The following is a 21,720-nucleotide window of genomic DNA, read 5'->3' on the forward strand; positions in this document are numbered from 1 at the left end:
TTTGCGGCATGTTGTGAGCTTGTAGACAGACGGCCAGCTTGTTGACGACCAGATCAAAATCTACAAAATAACTAGTAAGTGGAGTAAAAGTACAACCCTAACCCTCTGAGATGTACTGGTAGGCCTAGTGGAGTATAGTAAAGTAAAAGTATTGAAATGTTTAAATACTCAAGTAAAGTAAAATAAATAAATCAAATCTGTACTTACTGTACAGTACTTGAGTACATGTACTTAGTTACTTTATACCACTGCTATGGACATAACAACAACACATACCTGTGAGATGGCTTTAAATCTCTGCTACTTTCACTGCTAGGCTGGAGCCAGAGGATGGAGTGCATTTACCACAATAACCTCCACAGATTCCTGTTACTCTGCTGCCATCCTGTGGGCACAAGAGGAATCGCATGATTACAATTTGTATACATGTTCATCAGTTCCAGACTCCGATAATTAAAAACTAAAAAGAAAAGAAAAAGTCAGAGTGATATGGATGCTGAGACCATCTTCTTATTTGCATTTTTTTCAACATAGCCAGACAACTATTCCACAACCTCCGAATGCTATGTAGAGTCTGGAACTACACCTCGAGACAGGAAGCTGGCATCTGTTTGTCATTTCAATTCACAAATAAATATGTGTGTGTGTGTGTGTGTGTGTGTGTGTGTGTGTGTGTGTGTGTGTGTGTGTGTGTGTGTGTGTGCGTGCGTGCGTGCGTTCGTGCGTGCGTGCGTGCGTGCGTGCGTGCGTGCGTGCGTGTGTGTGTGCTAGAGGATGACATTTGACAGGAATTCCCGTGGGTCCCGTGGGATTCCCGCAGGACAGGAGTCAAATTTGTATTAATGCCAGGATCGGGACGAGACAGGAATGAAAATCAACAGGAGTGGGAATCATCCCAGACCAGTTCATCAAATCGCTGAAATAAATTGCACAGGAAAGTGAGGTCTTTGAACTGCGAACATTATAAAATTATACATTATATAATAATAAACATGATATCAAATATAATATGGATCAAAATAGAAAAACATCTGCGCGATTTTATTTTTTATTTATTTTTTCGGGAGCGGGATGTGAACGGGAGTGATTTTGACCAGGAGCGGGATGGGACCAGGAGTCATTGTACAGGAGTGGGACAGGACAGGATTTATTTTTTTACTCTGGCCCAGGATTGGGATGGGACAGGATTTTTTCGCGGGAGTGGGACGGGACAGGAGTGAAAATCCACTCCCGTGTCATCCTCTAGTGTGTGCGTGTGTGTGTGTGTATGTTGTATATAATCTGTGTGACTTTAAAGATGAAACGGAAGTGCAAAGGAGGCTTCATGTCCGCTTTATCTCTTGATCATAAACAGAGATTCATTGATTGATCATAAACAGAGATTCATTGACTGATCATAAACAGAGATTCATTGACTGATCATAAACAGAGATTCATTGACTGGTCATAAACAGAGATTCATTGATTGATCATAAACAGAGATTCATTGATTGATCATAAACAGAGATTCATTGATTGATCATAAACAGAGATTCCGACTACTATGACATGGAAGCATTTGAACATTGTAGGATGCAACAGTCTGAGACCCGGAGACCCAGAGACCCATGGAGCTGATCATATTTAGCACTTGGTTTGTGTCCTGCCGAGACCCCAGGCATGAGCCATGGAGAATGCTAGGACATTTCCAAGTGTCCTGGGACATCTTGTAAGTAAACCATCGGTGACAAGGTTGTCTAGAATGCACAGAAATGATGTGCTTTGCTAATCTCAACAACTGTTGCCTTTGCATGAAAGCCAGCCAGGTACGTATACAGCAGGGACGTGCTGGGCCCCTGATTCAGCCCGGGAAAAAGAGTTGTAGAGGCCCTCATTGCACGCTATAGAGAGAGATATCTCTCTATAGCGCTGCTGCTACACAAAGATTTGCCATTTCAGATCATGACAAGTGACAAGCCAGTGGGCCAATTACATGAGTTATATTTCGTCGTTGTCGGGTGGAAACCTTGTATGTCCAAAACCCTTTGTTTTGTATTTATCATTTAAAAAATGATTTAAACTAGTGAAAACAGCCGATCTACAAGCACAGTTGTGTGCTTGTAGATGTGCTGTTTTCACTACTTTTGTGCGACAGCCTTGTATGATGAAGCAGGGCTTTGCTTTGCGAAAAAAATTACAAATTTGAAATTGGAGATACGAGGTTTCTGCCCAACAGTGACAATTTACTTTGTTGGCCACCCAGCCCCCAAAAATGGAACGAAGGCCGACATTTTATTTTTAATATTTTCCTAATGGCCGGCCTGGACCGGCCGGGAATGAACCGGCCGTTCGGGAGTTGTCCCGCTTTTCCCAATGGCCAGCACATCCCTGGTATACATAATGCAACCCTTGAATACCAACAAGGGAGATGCAAAGCCGATTAATCTCCAGCATTCCCCTTTTACACTATTCACACACGCATTCAAACTCACTTGACGAAACAAAAGAACAAACGCAACATAAATTGCGTGCAATGAACGTGCCAAAAGCGCTATAGCCCGAATCCCACAACATGAAAAGCAACCGAGAACGCTCTCTAAGACAGTGGTTCTCAAAGTGGACTCTGTGGGTTCCTTTAGGGGGGTCTAAATTGACCCTTACAAGTCTGTAACTTTGACAGTGTACAAAGGGAACCAAATGGACCTGTTCCATTTGTACACTGTCAAAGTTTGAAAACCACTGCTCTTGTTCACTCAGATCAGCCAACACAGGGATGCTGACAGTGACAGAACCCACGCTAAAAACCCCAGGACAAAAATCCACTCGTCCTAGACAGTTTGCCCTCCTGGCCCCCAACTGTGGAATAAACTCCCTGTCGCACTTAGAACTACAGACTCACTCCCTAGCTTCCATTAGAACTACAGACTCACTCCCTAGCTTCCATTAGAACTACAGACTCACTCCCTAGCTTCCATTAGAACTACAGACTCACTCCCTAGCTTCCGCCGTGGACTGAAGACTCACGTCTTCAGACTCCACCTAAACCCATAGCACTACTGTAACACTCCCCTTCCCTCGATGACCACACATGAAGCTAGATAGCATTTTTAGGTTTTAGAAAAGTATTTTCACTACTTTTTCTCTAGATTGACATTCCTATGCATTTGTTATATTGTTGTTAATGTACTGACATATTATCTTGCTTATTATATTGATGTATTACCTGCTTATTGTAAGTCGCTTTGGATTAAAAGCATCTGCTAAATGCTTAAACTGTAACTGTAAACTGTATGTGGTCAGTCTCTCCTCTAATCTGGAGTGCTCTCCCTGTTCCACTGAATTGACCTCGGGTTCTTTCAAGCAGCCTCAAGTGATGCCCACCACTGGCTGTCTGACTATGGATTTCAGACTGTGAACACTTATTTGGCCACTCTGCCAACCCTCCCTCCCTCCCTCCCTCCACCCTCCCTCCACCCACCACCCCTTTCATTTCCCTTGCCAAAAAAGCACTCTGCCCCCCCCCCCCCCCCCCCAGTTTGATCTCCATTTCAAAAGCAGGAGGAGGGGGAGAGCAGCTGTCCAATAAGGATTCCTCTCTCAGCAGGTACTTGAGGAAGCAGCCAGAGGGACAGAGTGTGAGCCAACACTTGGGTCGGTGCCCAGCCAGCCATCCAGCCCTCTGGAACCAAGCGTGCGTGCGTGCGTGCGTGCGTGCGTGTGTGCGTGCGTGCGTGCGTGCGTGCGTGTGACAGAACAGTGGCTCCCGGTCTGTGGGTCACGAGGACATTGCAAGTGGCCCCCCAGACAGGCACACATAGACATCAAAGGGGGCTTGAGCCCGTGCCCTTTTTATTTAAAAAAGTGCCCCTCTTTCCATGCCATACCTGAAGGCAGCATTCAAGAGAATTGCCTTGTCCAAACTCTCCTGAACTTGAATGAAGCATCTTATGTTGAAAGAATTGCCCTCTCTGTGTAGAAATCCATGCCGTTACGCCACATCTCCACTATTGACTTGATTATGCTTAGTTCAGTGTGGTATCAAGCACCGAAAATAGCCGACCGGGGGGCACGGTGGCGCAGTGGTTAGCGCTTCGCCTCACAGCTAGAAGGTCCTGAGTTCGATTCCTGCCGGGGGACGCTGTAGGCACTGGGGGCGATGTTCCTCCACCCGCGTCATCAGCGCCCACACCCTAGGTGGGGTTGGCGATCGGGCCTTTCTGTGTGGAGTTTGGATGTTCTCCCCGTGTCTCCTAGGGTTGATACCCTCACAAAAACATGCAGTAATCCTGGTTTCCCTGGCCAGCCGGGGCACCTGATGGAGGGGAAAGCAACTGGTTGGAATAACGTGTTCCTTCCACGTGCTACGTCCAAACCAGGGAAATCCCCATTGTCAGGTGAAAAGAAGCAACTTGGCCTCCTCATGCATAGAAGGAAGCATGAGGTCAGTCCGTTGTCTCCCCAGGCGCGGCAGAGGGAGAGCAGAGCCCAGGATTACATAGGCAATTGGCACTGGGTGACAAATGGGTTACAACATCGTGGGATAAAAAAATATTTAAGAAAAAAGATAATACCCGACTTGGAGCTTGGAGGTCTGCTAATTTCGATATCTTCACCAAAAGGACCTTTTTGAGAGGTCATCCCCTGCCTCTCTAACATTCATTACACGTCCCTGCCCCCAGATACTGTAATCGAGAAAACACAAACCCATTTAAGACCTGAGGCTGATTCTACAAATGCCTTGTGGTAAAGCGACAGGATGTTTTTCTGTACCTGTGACGTTTGGACGTCAGCCACCGCATAGTTTCCCTGGGAGATCCACCTGGTCTCCTCTGACACCTGGAGACCTGTTCCTGAGAGGTTGACCCTGAAACGCCCCTGAGAGAGAGACCGAGAGAGAGAGAGAGAGAGAGAGAGAGAGAGAGAGAGAGAGAGAGAGAGAGAGAGAGAGAGTGTGTGAAGGTCTGGAACCTAGTGAAGAAGTACTCACATTCTTCTAATTAATTAAAAGTATCAATACCCTATTGTAGAAATAGTCTGTTACAAGTGCAAGTTCGGTATTCAAAATGTGCTTTAGGGCGAGGTCGCATGTCGCCCTGAGGCGTCTTACTGGTATTATATATACAGTATATACTATCATGCTCTCTCACTAACAGAAATGAGCTTATGAAACAAGTGCAATTTGAAAAACACACACTGCAGGTACAGTAAGAGATTTCTGAGAAAACTAGACTACAGTATCTGGGTACTTCACACAGCAGACTGTTCACATTTCTCCAAAAGCTGGGTTTCAGCCAGCTCTCAAGTGATTTGGAAGCGATGTGGGCGAGAGTGAGTGTGACCAAAGTTAGGGGTAAAAAAAAGAAAGCAGGTGAAGGGAAGTCTCTTCTCATTCCCTGATGGCAATAGTGGATTATTTTTTTAAATATATCCACGACTTTCCAACGCCCCATAGTGCATTGCACAGATACCGAGCTTCCGGCGCTGCAGCCGAGTGTGATTTACAAGCTCACAACGGGTTGCATCTGCGACGCGATGTGAGCTTGTATGTCTGCTGTTAAACCGGAAGTGTGGTCCAAATAGGTCCAAATAATCTCCAGTAAACTCCCGCGGAAACAGGTGGATACAGTATATATGTTTTACTCAAGTAAAATATCAATAGCCTACTATCAGTAGAGTAGAAGTACTGAAAATCCTTAAAGATTGAACTCAAGTACAGCACTTGAGCTCATGATGTCCTTAGTTAATTCCCACCCCTGCCTGATGATGGTTTTTACTGGCGTTCCCTGGTGGTTGGCTGCGTCGCGCCGCAGTCTGCGTTGCATGTCAGCACTTAGGAGACGCAGGTCATCTGGGCAGCAGATTGGGGAATGCTCAGTGTGTGTGTGTGTGTGTGTGTGTGTGTGTGTGTGTGTGTGTGTGTGTGTGTGTGTGTGTGTGTGTGTGTGTGTGTGTGTGTGTGTGTGTGTGGGAGGAGTGTGGGAACCGCTCATATGTATGGAGGCACACGAGGACAGCCAAGCAGCATGGAGACTGACTGTACAGTGCACTTGACCTACATTTCATTCCATATTGTCCCTTTAGGGCCGTTATGGTTCTCAAAGTGAGAGGACCCCCCAGGGAACACCCAGGGGTCATCCCCGGCAAAATTACAATCACTTTAACCGCTTTATACATGTTTTATACTTTGGATAAATAATGATCAAAAATGTTTGCAAGTTCTTGACAGTGCGCGGGTCCTCTTCTTTGATTACATTATCAGAGATCCCCTTTTTGAATATATGCATTTTTCGTCCTACGCACCTGTCACCAACCTTTGAGGTGTTCAAAAATAGCAGATATACAAGCTTGTACATATTTAGGCCAGTAGTTTGGCAAACCTTAACTCATAATATGAACTCTATTCACTGCCATTTATCTCCAGTACGATGGATCCCCCATTGGTAAAAATACATAAACAGGGAGCAGACAAGGAGCTCATGTTGCCATGACGAAATTTCGTATTTTCCTATGATTGCTTTTTTTTAACACTAGATGGAGCTCATCGTTAACTTTTGGGGGAAAAAAATTGTATTTGGACTATCTCCACATACTTTGTGCCAGGGACCCCCATACAAGATTTGTGTTGATAGAATGTTTCTTATTATATTCCAAAATGTTTATTTTGTATTTTTTAAATAGCATATCTATAGAGCTTCTGTGGGTTCTGTGGAATATCAAGAAGTTCCTGCAGTGCTCACCTGTGGACAGCGGGCGGCGCTGTAGCAGTCTCCAGCCGTGGCGTAGGGGACCCTTTGGCCTTCGCGTGTGAACGCAAACTGCCAGTCTGTAGCTGAAAGGTCAAAGGAGACAAGAGAGTATTAATACTTTTAATACTTTTTCTTAACACATGGGATGCTAAGGTTTCTAACATTTCTAGCTGTTGCTGCTGCCGTCGTTCACTCACGCTTTATTTTGAAGAGCCCCGGAAGCTTCGTGCGTGTGCACGTGAGTGTCCACTGACGATTGAGGAAGAAAATCCATTTGTTTACAAACGCTCGCGAAACTAAAATCCAAACCGCGGCCGACCATCGCGGTAAAGTGTCGCCGTGAAAACAATCAGATCTCTGCTTCCCTGGCGTTCTTTTCACCTTATTCATAGATAAAGCCCTTTTTATGTTTCAACCTAGAATGGAAATCAATGCAGCCTAGAGCATCCATTTTCTCTCTCTCTCTCTGAGCTACGGGGTGACGTATGGACTAGGGTCATTCACAGGGAGCCTTTTATAGTTTCACAGGGCAGAAGCTGTACCAGTTAACCCCTTGTTGTCTCGTTCAGGAACGAGACAACTCCTTTTGGCAGGGTGACCCCTAGTGGCCTTAACTCGTTACTGAACGAGTTTGGCACCCAAGTTGTTAAAGGACAACTTTAGTTTTTTATAACATATTTTATATTTTAGATTGTAATTAGAGAAAAGAAAAAGTGAGTGTTAAAATGTTTTCATTTGCTTCGTTCTATTGTTTTATCGCGTTTACCTTGCTAAAATGTGGAGCATGCGTACGCATGGGGGCATGCGTACAAGTGGCTAAATATGTCTTTTTAGACACAATAAGCCAGCAGTTTCTTTATTGCTATTTACAGTAACACTTCTAGCCCCCATAAGTCACATCCAACCATAAAATGTTGCGTTGTATCTTGGGAATGGGCATATTCTGTGTAAAATGACATATTTAGCCTCTTGTACGCATGCCCCCAACCACTGAAATAAGAATCTCTAAAACAATAGAAATAAGTAAATGAAAGAATTTTAACACTCATCTTTTATATTCTTTAATTACAATCTAAAATATGAACCCTTGTTGTAAAAAACTTAAGTTGTCCTTTAAGCACGAAACGTGAGTACTTTTTCCACCGCTGTTGTATACAGCTCGACTTGCGTGCAGCTACAAACACCGGGCGTCGCTTTGTATCTTGGTGACACCGGTCTTCCATTGAAGCCTGTGGCTTTGTATCTGGCAGTGTGAACGCAGCATAGGAAACGTGGTGCTTGCAGGTCAAGAATGGACAAATAAACTTGCATAATAACAGCCTGCGTCGTCCGTAATGATGACTGCACTGTGATTTCAAACCCAATTCCGGTCTTATTTTTAGGGTCACCCGGAAAAGGCGATATCAGTAGAAGAACACCGTCTACTTAGCGCAATTCTGTCTAAATCCCCTCGAAAGCCTTTTAATCGTGCGTTGCCTAAATGATTCCTTGAAGACATCATGAACTCATTAACCCTGGCGAGCGCGGACATAATTAAATGGTGATGAGAGAGAGCCTCTCAGGAACAGGCTTTTAACGATGAGAACGTGATTTAGTGAGAGTGATGATGTAGCCCTGGTGTAATTCAGGGACATGCAGAGCATGTTAGAGAGGCAGGGGCTGACATTTCCTAAAAGGGCCTTTTGGTGAAAATGTTGAAAATAGCAGACCTCCAAGCTCACAACGCGAGCTTGGAGGTCGGCTATTTTCGGTTCTTGATACCACACTGAACTAAGCATAATCAAGTCATAACTGGAGATGTGGCGTAACGGCATGGATTTCTACACAGAGAGGGCAATTCTTTCAACATAAGATGCTGCATTCAAGTTCAGGAGAGTTTGGACGAGGCAATTCTCTTGAATGCTGCCTTCAGGTATGGCATGGAAAGGAAAGAGGGCATTTGCATTTCTTTCACCATAGTAAAAACGGCATTCATGGTTCTGGAGATGGCACTTTTTACAGACGGATAAAAGGGCAGGGTCTCAAGCCCCCTTTGATGTCTATGTGTGCACGTGCCTTGTGTAATTAACCTGCATGACGTGCTACTGAGGCTGTGTGTGGTGCTGTGTTTGTGAGCGTGTGTATGTGTGTGTGTGTGTGTGTGTGTGTAATGTACATGAGCCGCACCTTAATTATGAGCCGTAACTCCATTTACCTCAATTGTGAGTGAATACAGACATTGAACATTGTAAAAACTTAAGCAATATAAACACTATACCTAACCCTAATCCCTAACCATAACCTCAGTGAGGGAACATAGGGCTGCGGGAGCTTGAGCATGACCCCTGTAAAAAATACCTCAACAGTTTCACATAAAAATTGGTCCGCGACCTTAAGATCGGTCCCAATTCCCACTGTTTGAGAAACAGTGCTTTACACCACTGATTTGAAGCATGTGTTAATTCGACTCATTGAAAACACTCACTGATGATGTGCATTTTGCTGAGGTCCAGGCGCACCTTGGAGAAGGTGGACAGTCCGGCGGCCGTGTAGTCCCTCCGACACTCACACTGCTCCTGCCTGGAGCCGTTGGCCGGGCACTGGGTGGGGTCCAGCAGCCTGGAGGAGGAGAGAGGAGGGGTGCAACAGTTAAAACACTGCTTCTCAAACCTTTTCGTGTCAAGGATCTCCCTTAGAGATAGGGTGAGAAGTTCAGTCACCCGAGAGAGACTTGGAGTAGAACCGCTGCTTCCGCACTTGGAAAGGAGTCAGCTTAGGTGGTTCGGGCATCTAGTACGGATGCCCCCCGAGCGCCTTCCTAGGAAGGTCCTCGATGCTCGTCCCACTGGGAGGAGACCCCGTGGCAGAACAAAGACCAGATGGAAGGATTATATCTCCAAACTGGCTTGGGAAGGCCTCGGTATACTCCCTGAGGGAGTTGAGGAAGTTGCTCGGGATAGGGTAATCTGGAAGTCTCAGGTGGAACTGTTACCCCCGCGACCTGATTCCGGATAAGCGGTTGAAGATGGATGGATGGATGGACCATCCCCAAATTGATATGTATTTGGCCGCGGACCCTTCTTTTAAAAAATGAATAAATAGCAAATGTAGATCTGCTATTTTTTAATAGCCAACCCTGAGGATCTTGATGAGACGAGATGTTTTGCTGTCTCTCAAGGTGAACATCTCAGACAACACTAACCCTGACGGCTTAGTGTTGTCTGCCGTGTCCTGCTGACAGGTGGCACAGGCCCATGCGTCCTTGCAGACGCTTGGCCACCAAAGCCACTTCCAGACCTCTCAGCTCACAACGCGTCACAGTGCGACGCGTTGTGAGCTTGGAGGTCGGCTATTTTCGGTAATTGATACCACACTAAAGCACAAAAAAGGCAATAATGAACATGGCTTACGTTATGGATTTCTACACAATGAGGGCAATTCTTTCAACATAAGATGCTGCATTCAAGTTCATGAGAGTTTACTTTGGACAAGGCAATTCTCTTGAACGCCGCCTTCAGGTATGGCATGGAAAGAGGGCGTTTGCATGTCTTCCACCATAGTAAAAAACTGCATTCATGGTCTGGAGAGTTCTATTTTACAGACGGATACAAGGGCAGGGACTCAAGCCCCCTTTGGTGTCTATGTGTGCACGTGCCTGGACTAGAGCAGAACCAGGGACTCACATTGTTGTCTTTATTTGCGTTTTTTTTTTACCTGAAGCCAAAGACCTCGGAGAAGTTCTCTCTCTCCCCGGTGGTCAAGGTGAGGTACTCCAGCGGCCTCTCCGTCTGCATTCCTGCACAGTACACCTGAGGACAACCAGGAGGGGAGGGGAGAGGAAGCTGTCCTTTTAGTAATGGTCTTTTGAAGAAAAAACAAAACAAAAGAAAACAACATAATTCAGTCATCTGAAAAGTTTTAGTTATAGTCTAGTTTTAGTTATAGGGGCGGCATAGCTCAGGGGTATATATTAGTTATTAGAGCACGAAGTTCGAATCCGGGCTCCCCCTGAGTTAATGTCGAAGTATCCTTGAGCAAGACTCTGAACCCCTAGTCGCTCCCGGTGAGCAGGTACCTTGCATGGTTTCCTCTGCCATCGGTGTATGAATGTGTGCGTGAATGGGTGAATGTAATGTACAATCTATGTAAAGCGCCTTGGATAAAAGCGCTATATAAATGTACCATTTACCATTTTAGTTGACTAAATATCATAATATTTTAGTCGACTAAATCTACAGTTGATTCTGTCAATAAAAAATTTAATTTAAAAAATGTAATAGCAGACGTACAAGGTCGCAGGGCAGAACAAAGTGACGCGCTGTGAGTGAGCTTGTATATCTGCTATTTTTTCTCAAATCTAAATTGTCACAACTAGAGGCTTTTTTAACCCGTTCAGACCTAGAGGACAATTCTAAAAATGCCTTCTAAATCCTGACCTAAGTCTTCTGAAAGACTTCAAATATGTATTCAAAAATTACAATAAAATGATGATGCTATATGCTGTGCATAGCAACAAGAACCCCAAAAGGGGTTCCGGGATTGAAAGGTACATGTGTAACCCTATAATCTAACCGAATCCTAAAGCCAACCCTAAACATAACCCATAATTGTAAATATCACCCCCAAATACCTAATACATTATACTGCATATCTGGCATTAGGCATGAGATTTACAGCTTTACGATGAGCCTCTCTTCTGTCTTCTGCAGATTTTATAGATTGAAAAATAAAATAAGACTTTTTAGAGAAATAAAATGTATCCACAAGTTTCCAACATCCCATCGTGCATTGCGCAGAGGGTGTGCGGCAGCTTCCGGCGCCGCAGCCGAGTGTGATCTACAAGCTCACAACGGCTGCACCTGCGACGCGACGTGAGCTTGTATGTCTGCTGTTAACCGGAAGTGTCCCGCAGATAATGCTACAGTAAATTCTCGCGGCAACAGGTGGATAAATAAAACAACAAAATAAGAAGAAGACTTGAGAGAGTAAAAAAAGATACACATTGACCAGAATTGAATAAACGTTAACCTTCTGAAGTCGGAAAGAGAGAAAGAATTCCTTTCCTTTACATACAGTAGATATAATTAATCAATCCACTCGTGTACAGTATAGTGGGCAGGGACGTGCTGGGCCCCTGATTCAGCCCGGGAAAAAGAGTTGGAGAGGCCCTCATTGCGCGCTATAGAGAGAGATCTCTCTCTATAGCGCTGCTGCTACTCAAAGATTTGCCATTTCAGATCATGACAAGTGACAAGCCAGTGGGCCAATTACATGAATTAGGCCTATATTGCGTTGTTGTCGGGTGGAAACCTTGTATGTCCAAAACCGTTTGTTTTGTATTTATCATTTAAAAAATTATTTAAACTAGTAAAAACAGCCGATCTACAAGCACACAACGCCTCGCGGTGCGAGGCGTTGTGTGCTTGTAGATCTGCTGTTTTCACTACTTTTGTGCAAACAGTTTAATTTTTACTTTTGTGCAAACAGTTAAATTTTTTCCTAATGGCCTGGCCTGGACCGGCCGAGAATGAACCGGCCGTTTGGGAGTTATCCCGCTTTTCCCAATGGCCAGCACGTCCCTGATAGTGGGGGCATTGGAAAGCCACCAATGCCTTGCCTTGTAAAGACTTTATTACAGGCAGATAATATGATGCCAAACAAATCATCAGGCTCCCTTACTGGGAAATAATATGGAAAAATGCAGATCAACATTAAATAAGCTATTTAATGCTTAATGGAACTATGCCCAGATATACAAACCTTTCATAGCCATGAAAATGACCCTTCACCTCAAGGGGACCAGAAAAATGTCTACATAATTTAACGTTTGTCTGGTTTTACAATCCTATAATGATCAGTGGTTGGACACTGGACAGACAGTAAGTAAGTACATTTACTACTGTGCTCAAGTCAATTTCTTAAGTTATAATGAATTAACCACATAAGCCGTATTTCAAATGTAGTGAAAATAGCAGGTGAATACTTGAGCATTTAACAACCCATTTAGAATGGGTACACATTATTGTGTATCATTATTTTATGCTTTAACTACTGAAACATAGCAGATATACAAGCTCACAGCGCGGCTGCAAGCTTGTAGATCTGCTATTTTTGACCCGATTCTATAAGTGTCTTTTGAATCCTTCTAAGATTTTTTGAAAAATCCATGTTTCTATGTCAGCAATCTGGCTGGCCATCGTCAAAGGAAAGGTCCTTTTCACTTAACTGGAGCTCAGTTAGTCTGTTCTTGAGAGACTACTATGTCAGTGGTTCTCAAACCTTTTCATGTGAAGGACCCCCCAAAATGATATTTATTTGGCCACGGACCCCCATCTCAAAATATCTAGTTCCAGGGACCCCCCAGAAGCAAAATTTGAGTTACAAACGTTCGCTTTGAAAATACATATATTCAAAGATTTGCACACATTTTCACAACTTTTTCAAAAATAGCAGAGCAGTTAAAGCATTCAATAATTCTTTAACCACATAAGCCATATTTCAACTATAGTGAAAATAGCAGGTGAATACTTGGAGCATTTAAGTAGTCTAAATTATACCACCAGTGAAAGGCTTACCTTGAGTGCTCTTCCGTGAACGTTGAGGAAGTAGTGTCCGTCTGGGACCTGGGTGTTCATACGTTGGACGTCTTCACAGCTGGCGGGCAAATGACCTGCCAGACAAGCATAGTGGGACTAAACAGGAATGCAGCGGTGAAAAGCATATATGTCAAACTCAAGGCCCGGGGGCCAAATAAGGCCAGTGAATGAATTATCTTTGGCCCGCGGGATGATATTTAATTACTATTAGATCTGGCCCTCTGGTATTTTGCACGCACCGCCATAATACTACAAGTCCCAGAAGTGCAGCTTTCCCAACTCTAATTCGGCATAATGGTTTTCAGAAGTTCCGAGTGACGCCATTTTGTAGTTGAACCGGACCTTTCCAACGAAAAGTTTGGTTTTGGAGAGAGTATGGACAGGCCTTAAATCACAACTTTGTTTTTTTACAACAAGGGTTCATATTTTAGATTGTAATTAGAGAAAAGAAAAAGTGAGTGTTAAAATGTTTTCATTTGCTTCGTTCTATTGTTTTATCGCGTTTACCGTGCTAAAATGTGGGGCATGCGTACGCATGGGGGCATGCGTACAAGTGGCTAAATATGTATTTTTAGACACAATAAGCCAGCAATTTCTTTATTGCTATTTACAGTAACACTTCTAGCCCCCATAAGTCACATCCAACCATGAAAGGTTGCATTGTATCTTGGGAATGGGCTTATTCTGTGTAAAATTACATATTTAGCCACTTGTACGCATGCCCCCAACCACTGAAATAAGAATCTCTAAAACAATAGAAAGAAGTAAATTAAATCAATTTAACACTTATCTTTTATATTCTTTAATTACAATCTAAAATATGAACACTTGTTGTAAAAAACTAAAGTTGTCCTTTAATGCATTTGATTTTTGAAGGAAAATTACTTTTTTGCTGTTTGCCTGTTGAAAAACATTTTCACTTGAAATTACTGACAGAGCAATAAGAAAACATCGCAAATGATTGAACCAGTCTGGCCCTCGACTTATTTTGTCCCACTGTGTATTTCAGTTTGACATCCCTGGTGTAAAGTAACTAAGTACGTGTACTCAAGTACTGAACTTAAAGGGGTATTTCACTTTCAAAAACACTTTTGGTAATTTTATCATCTAATCAGGCTTTTATGAACACCCTGAACAGTTTTTAATTAGCTTGATTGAATATTTAGATATTTGATGTAAATGTTACCAGGCCCTCCAGGCCCAGGGCTTCTCCCCACACACACCCATTGTAACTTCAAACTTCATTTTAACCATGATAGATTCATTAAAAACACCCATTATCTTTTCTGGTGACTCATACTACCCTCCTAATATGTGAGCAGGTCGTGTTTTTTCGATAACATTTTTCATTTATTTTTAATAATTATTTTTTTGATTTCATTTTTTCCATTTTTCCAAATAATTATTAAAAATAAATGAAAAAAGTTATCGAAAAAACACGGCCTGCTCACGTATTAGGAAGGTAAAATGAGTCACCAGAAAAAAATAATGTGTGTTTTTAATGAATCTATCTATCATGGTTAAAATGGAGTTTGAAGTTACAATGGGTTTGTATGTGGAGAGAAGCCCTACCACTGCTCCCTGTTGAAAGTGGAATATCCCTTTAAGTACAATTTTGAGTATATATTTTTTTACTTTCTTCAGTAGGCCTACTCACAATTTTCAATACTACCCCACTACATCTCAGAGGAAAATGTTGTACCTTTACTCTACTACAATTATATGAAGTAAAAAAATACTAACGATTAACGATAGTTACTTTGGAGATTTGTATTATTATTACAAAACATGCATTAACCAATTCACACAAAACATACATTAACCCCTCCAGCCGTATACAGTATACATTTAGGCCATTTGAAAATAGCAGATCTACAAGCTCTTGAACTTGTGAAATGGGTCATTTTGATGCCAATACTTTGTCAATGTAGAATTCCGGACTTTTATACGTAACAGAATATTTACTGCAGTATTGACAGTGGTGGAAAGTAACTAAGTACATATACTTACTATGTACATAAGTACTGTATTTACAGTAAGTACACATTTTAGTTATTTTTACTTTACTTTCCAATTTCCAATACTTTTACTTCTACTCCACAATAATTATTTTAAAACTTTAGTTACTAGTTACTTTGTAGATTTGGATTATTATTACAAAACATACATTAACCACTTCAGCCTATAGATATAGGCCCTACTGTACATTTCGACCATCTGAAAATAGCAGACCTACAAGCTCACGATGCGTTGCATTGCGACACTTTGTGGGCTTGTAGATCTGCTATTTTCAAAAGATGTTTATACATTTGAAAACTTGAAATGGGACATTCTTTTGATACTTTAACACATGGGAAGCCAAGGTTTCTAACATTTCTAGCTGTTGCTGCTGCCGCCGTTCACTCACGCTTTATTTTGAAGAGCCTCGGAAGCTTTGTGCGTGTGCACGTGAGTGTCCACTGACGATTGAGGAAGAAAATCCATTTGTTTAATTACAAACGCTCTCGAAACTAAAATCCAAACCGGGGCCGACCATCGCGGTAAAGTGCCGCCGTGAAAACAATCAGATCTCTGCTTCTCTGGCGTTCTTTGCACCTCATTCATAGATAAAGTCCTAGAATGGAAATCAATGCAGCCTTGTCGCGCCATTTTCTCTCTCTCTGCCAGAGAGAGTGTGTGTGACGTATGGACTAGGGTCATTCACAGGGCACACGGCATGCACGCAGAGCTGTACAGTTAACCCCTTGTTGTCTCGTTGAGGAACGAGACAACTCCTTTTGGCAGAGTGACCCATAGTGGCCTTATCTCGTTACTGAACGAGTTTGGCCCCTTGGGTGTTAAGTACACTTTGATGCCAAAACGTTTGTAATTTTACTCAAGTACATTTTTAATTCTGGACCTGTACTTGTAACAGAGTTGTACTACAGTACATTGCGGTATTGATACGTTTACATTTGAGCACTTTTTCCACCACTGAGTATTGATACTTTTACTCAAGTAAAAAAACGTGTACAGTGTACACCACTGGTACTCACAGCTGGGGTTACTGCAGGCCTTCCTGACCTCTGGCATGACCTCCGCGGAGCACTGACCGCCACCGGCGTCCTGACCGTCTGCTGTGACACACTGCACCGTCCTCTCCATGACGCCCTCTCCACAGCTCACTGAGCACTGCAGAGAGAGAGAGCACAACCTGGGCTCAGCAATAGGCAGTTTACAACCGCGACGCAAGGCGGGACTACGGCTGCTACAACAGGTAGAGACCAATTTCCCCCACAATGCACCTGGATTAGCTACTTCTGCATGCTTCAAAACGCCACTGAGCACTTGCATTGAAATGATAGCTGGGGGCGGGGCTGGTCCGCTCTCTATTATATATATATATATATACATATACTCTATGGTTTTCACCCAAAAACGACGATATGGAAGAGGTTTCTCCCCCGACAGCAAACCATATGAAATATAATAGTGGAGGAGGCTCACTCACCGGCCCCCAGATTCCAGCCCTCCAGCCCTGCGGGGGCTGGCAGGGTTCCAGGCTGCAGGCCATGTAGCTCTCAGGAGGGGTCCCGGGGCAGTCGGACGAAGACTGATGGCCGTACTCATAGTTGTCATTCCCGGCGTGCACCTCGCTGCAGGAGACGAGGCGCCGGCGGTAGCCGGGGCCACAGGTGACCGAGCACTGTGTGAGGAGCATGGGCGTCACAAGGGGGGGAAAAGTGGGACTGAGTTATTAGGGCCCAAGGTGGAGGGGCCTTATTTATTTTATATTTTAGCTATTGAAAAATAGCAGATCTACAAAAGTCGTGAAAACGTGTGCAAATCTTTGAATATATGTACATTTTAAGCATACATTTGTAACTCAAATTTTGTTTCTGGGGGGTCCCTAGAACTAAATATTTTGAGATGGGGGTCCGGGGCCAAATACATATCATTTTGGGGGTCCTTCACATGAAAAGGTTGGAGCACCACTGACATATAGAGACAGGTTTTCAAAAAACCTTAGAAGGATTTGAAATATTCAAAGACATGCACAAATGTTCACAATTTTTTTCAAAAATAGCAGATCTACAAGCTCGCAGCGCGGCACTCGGTGCCGCGCTGTGAGCTTGTATATCTGCTATTTTTCAACAGCGTTCCCAGTCTAAATGGGTTAAACCCACTCCCCCTATGAAAAACATTCATGGGGGGCCCGCAGTGAATCCTTGTATCCAGGGCCCAGAATTTGGTGCGACACCCCTGGTGAGGAGCGAGGCGGAACAACACCATGTGACAGGGGAGTTAGTTTCCCCCTGACTTGGCCTTTGGAATTAAGAGTGTTCGTTTCGCCTAGACTAAAACTAGGACGAAAGATGTCCGTAGACTAAAATAAAAAAACTAAATGAAAACTAAGGCTTGATGGCTAAATACTTTGACAATTTCGTCAGCAAATAAAAACTAGACTAAAATGTTACGGAGGGACTAGTACAGGGTAGAAGAGTAGATCTAAAATACAAGTCATTTGATGTTTGGTTTGCGCTCTGATGTAGCGCTCTGAAAATAGATCTACAAGCTTGTAGATAGGCTGTTTTCGGCATGCAACCGAGTCTAAATTCAGGCCAAAATATATTTTTTTGTCGACAAAACGAACTGTAGATTTAGTCGACTAAAATCGTATCATATTTAGTCGCCTAAAACTAGACTAAAACGAAAACATTTCAGATGACTAAAAAACAACTAAAACTAAATTAAATTGTATTCAAAAGACTGTAGGGCTCTAATTGTCCTCCATACCTTACCCCTTATCCCTAAGCTCTTTTGCCATTTTATACATTTTTGATTTTTTTTTTTTGAATATTTCAAATACCTGATCTACAAGATCACAACATGTTGATGACATGTAGATTGACTATTTGAAGTACCGGTATTTCAAAATGTGTCTATAACTAAAACTAAATGCATTTTTCCCTTTACTTCTTATTTATTCCATTTGGGGAAAAGCCTGTCTCTCCTCTCCTCTGTTCTCCTCTGCCTCTTTGGGCAGACATGCTCCATTCAACGGCCCAGAACTAGAGAACGGATGGTCAAAAAAGAAAAAGAAAAATAGCAACAATCGATCATACTGGAGATAAATATTCCGACTACTTGAAAAGGTAAGGATAAACATTTTTGGGAACCATTGCTGTAAACCACTGACCACTGATCCTATGAGATTTCTGAATAAACTCATGTTGCTTTTGCTAAAATGCCACCTTTCCCGGTGGTTTCAGTGGGGTTAAAGACCCAGTGAAATGAAAAATATGTTTTTCACACTTTTAGAGCTTATCGGTGGTAATCATATGGGCATTCCTAACACTAGATGCCCAAAACATTGAAAATAAACCATTTTTGTGTATATTTATATCAAAGGACCCTAAATAGGCCATTCTTAATTACTTAATGTGAACAGAAATTCAAAAAGTGATGACATAGATAGACCTTTTGAATATAAATGAACCTTTGATTACATTCACCTGTGTGTTTCCCATTGCTGGCTCCCATTACTCCCATTACTCAGATTTTAAATCCCATCGCCTGAAGGGCTGGTCCCCTCGGATTGGTTCAGAAACACACAGGTTTCCTTTTCAAACTGAAACTTCAAAATAAATTACCCCAAATAGTCATTTCATTGGGTCTTTAAATAGAAGTGTTCACCTGGGTCCAGTCCCCAGTGATCCAGATGAACTCGCAGGCCTGGCTGTTGCAGCTCTCAGAGTCCGGCGGTCTGTCCTGGTTCACACAGTACATGTCATGCACCTGGTCCTGGTCCTCCTGGTCCACGCACTGCAGCTCTCGCCGCCGCTGGCCTATCCCGCACGACGCACTGCACTGGAGGGGGCATAAGTAGGAGAGAAGATAAAAATACAGTATACACTGGAGGTGGCATATGTAGGTGAAAATCTCGTCCAGGAACGTGATAAGAATCCACCGTTTGTCAGCCTTCTGATTGGTCCCTGAGACTCCCTGACTGGCCAACCAGAAAAAATCATTCACTTTTTGCTATCGGGGGTGGAGTTTGTGCAGTGGAGAATGTTGCTTTAGGCTTTCATCACCGTGCGCACTGCGCGACACGGCGAGCGTGCAGTACGGCCCCGCAAGGTGATAGCGATTTCGCTAGGATTGGCCGTGGTTAGGATTCTTCATTTTCGTGCTCGCTCATTATAATGAACTAGAAGCTGGGCCGCCCGAAGTCGGTGACCTGGCCAACTCGGAACAATGTAAATAGGGAATGAATGCCCCGCCCTTTAATGCAAACCCCATTATACCTGTTTTCATAGGACCCGTTTTGACCATCTGTCTGCCTGTGTCCATTTATGCCCATATATGGAGATATCTGTATCTGTCTGTCTGTCTGTCGGCGTCCATTTTATGTCCATATATGGAGATCACTGCAGTTATAGTTCTGGGTCCATTTTATGCCCATATATGGAGATATCTGTCTATCTGCGTCCATTTTATGCCCATATATGGAGTATCTGTCTGTGCCTCCAACTGTGTTGCAGACACAGTGCCGGTTCCCCCTTTAATGCAAACCTCATTATACCTGTTGTCATAGGACCCGTTTTGAACATCTGTTTGCCTGTGTCCATTTATGCCCATATATGGAGATATCTGTATATCGGCGCAAGCGCTGACTCATTGTGACATCACTTCATAAAAGGCTCTGACATCACGTACGCCACATGAGTCAACAAAAAATCTCTGTGAGTGTGTATGTATGTATGTAATCCGCGTATATCGAGAACCGTTCGTCCCACGGGCACGCGCGTTCTCCATATATGGGCATAAAAATGAATGCCCCCATATATGGGCATAAAATGGATTGCAGACAGACAGATACAGATATCTCCATATATGGACATAAATGGACAGAGGCAAACAGATGGTCAAAGATCTCCATATATGGGCATAAAATGGTCGCAGACAGACAGATATCTCCATATATGGGCATAAATGGACACAGGCAAACAGATTTAGATTAGATGTCTTTATTATCCACAAGGGAAATTTGTTTTGCTCGGGTCAATGCATATAAAAAACAACAATACATAAATATACAAATACAATAAAACACCCAGCAAAGTACTTCATTTCTATAAAAAAGTATAAGATGATTCAGAATTTTAAAAGGTATTTAAAAGGTATTTAAAAGAAAGCAAAGTCCTCCATCCACACTGTGGAACACTTATGTTTGTTTGTGTGTGTGTGTGTGTGTGTGTGTGTGTGTGTGTGTGTGTGTGTGTGTGTGTGTGTGTGTGTGTGTGTGTGTGTGTGTGTGTGTGCGTGCGCAGAGTTCGAGTTATACTCCGAGAGCTATGGGGTCCCTCTAGCGGCGCCAAAGGCGCCGCCGAAAAATAGGGCCCCCATAGTTATGGGGGTGGCCCCCATAGTTATGGGGGCCCTATTTTTCGGGTATAAAGTCGGCTAAAACGAGTATTTTCCTATATTAAATCATATTAAATCAGGTATTTTTCGGTATATAGTCTGGATTTCTTGGTACCAACAGTCAGACAACAAGTGCCAATTTCATAAAATCATTCAGTTCCCAGAGCTTTTCAGTTAATCTACTTAGTTACTTTACACCACTGTCTACAACAGCAAGCAAACATTTTAGCCCGTGAACCTGTCTACAACAGCAAGTATGATGGTTCCCAAACTTTTTAGCCCGTGAACCAAGAGACATTACTACCTTGTACCAAACAAGTAGTGAAAATAGCAGATGTACAAGCTCACAACGAGTTGCTTCGCACTGTGTTCAGTGCGTTGTGACCCATACAACGTGTCCGCCACATCGGTCCAGACCCCAGTGTTAGGAAACAGCTAGCCTCGGAAACTCAGGCTTCATTGGCGATGGTTCTGGTACACCATAGCCATTAGCCACTAGCTAGCCCAAACGTTAGCCTAGCCAGGCAGCACAGCAGCATAACATAGCATTAATTCATCATTACAAGTCTATAGCCACGAGCCCACGACTCACCAGTGAGGACGCCAGGGCTAGCAGAGGGCGATGTTTAATCCCTTCATAGCCTAGGTTGTGTTGTCTTGGTGTTCTGTATATTCCTTTATGGCCGTATTGTTATAATCCACCGAGTCCATGACGCATCAGTTACGCACGGAGAGACAGACGTTCAGACAAGTTAAAAGGGAAGTCCTTTGAAAGCCATTTCCTCTCTGAACAGTGCCCAGAAGCACATTTCAAAACAAGAGCCTTTCTTTTTTTTTTTGTCTATACAATCGATCATTCAACACATGTTTATTTTGAAATTGTACTGGAAATAGAAGTAGCCAATAGCTCCTACTTCACGCCACTGATGTCAGAGCCTCTACTTGCCGATCGGCAATATTTTCCCCCCAACCCCCCTTTAGGGGGTGCGGTGGGACGTGGGGGAGGGGAGTAG

The 21,720-nt window shown here is 43.3% G+C and overlaps 1 protein-coding gene across 1 annotated transcript in view; it reads right to left on the reverse strand.

The window, feature by feature from the left end:
• Positions 1-289: 289 nt before the first annotated feature.
• Positions 290-21,720, reverse strand: part of adamts9 (ADAM metallopeptidase with thrombospondin type 1 motif, 9) — a gene marked incomplete at both ends in the record, with an annotated part of 130,630 nt that continues 109,199 nt past the window's right edge. Inside the window, 9 exons of the mRNA XM_080727954.1 lie at positions 290-385; positions 4,750-4,854; positions 6,717-6,808; positions 9,190-9,323; positions 10,419-10,513; positions 13,280-13,374; positions 16,336-16,471; positions 16,791-16,985; positions 18,977-19,150. Coding sequence (XP_080584080.1) covers positions 290-385; positions 4,750-4,854; positions 6,717-6,808; positions 9,190-9,323; positions 10,419-10,513; positions 13,280-13,374; positions 16,336-16,471; positions 16,791-16,985; positions 18,977-19,150 — 1,122 coding nt within the window. The remainder of the gene's footprint in view (positions 386-4,749; positions 4,855-6,716; positions 6,809-9,189; positions 9,324-10,418; positions 10,514-13,279; positions 13,375-16,335; positions 16,472-16,790; positions 16,986-18,976; positions 19,151-21,720) is intronic.

The sequence above is a fragment of the Nannobrachium achirus genome (assembly GCF_963921795.1).
Source record: "Nannobrachium achirus genome assembly, chromosome: 6".
Lineage (NCBI taxonomy): Eukaryota > Metazoa > Chordata > Actinopteri > Myctophiformes > Myctophidae > Nannobrachium > Nannobrachium achirus.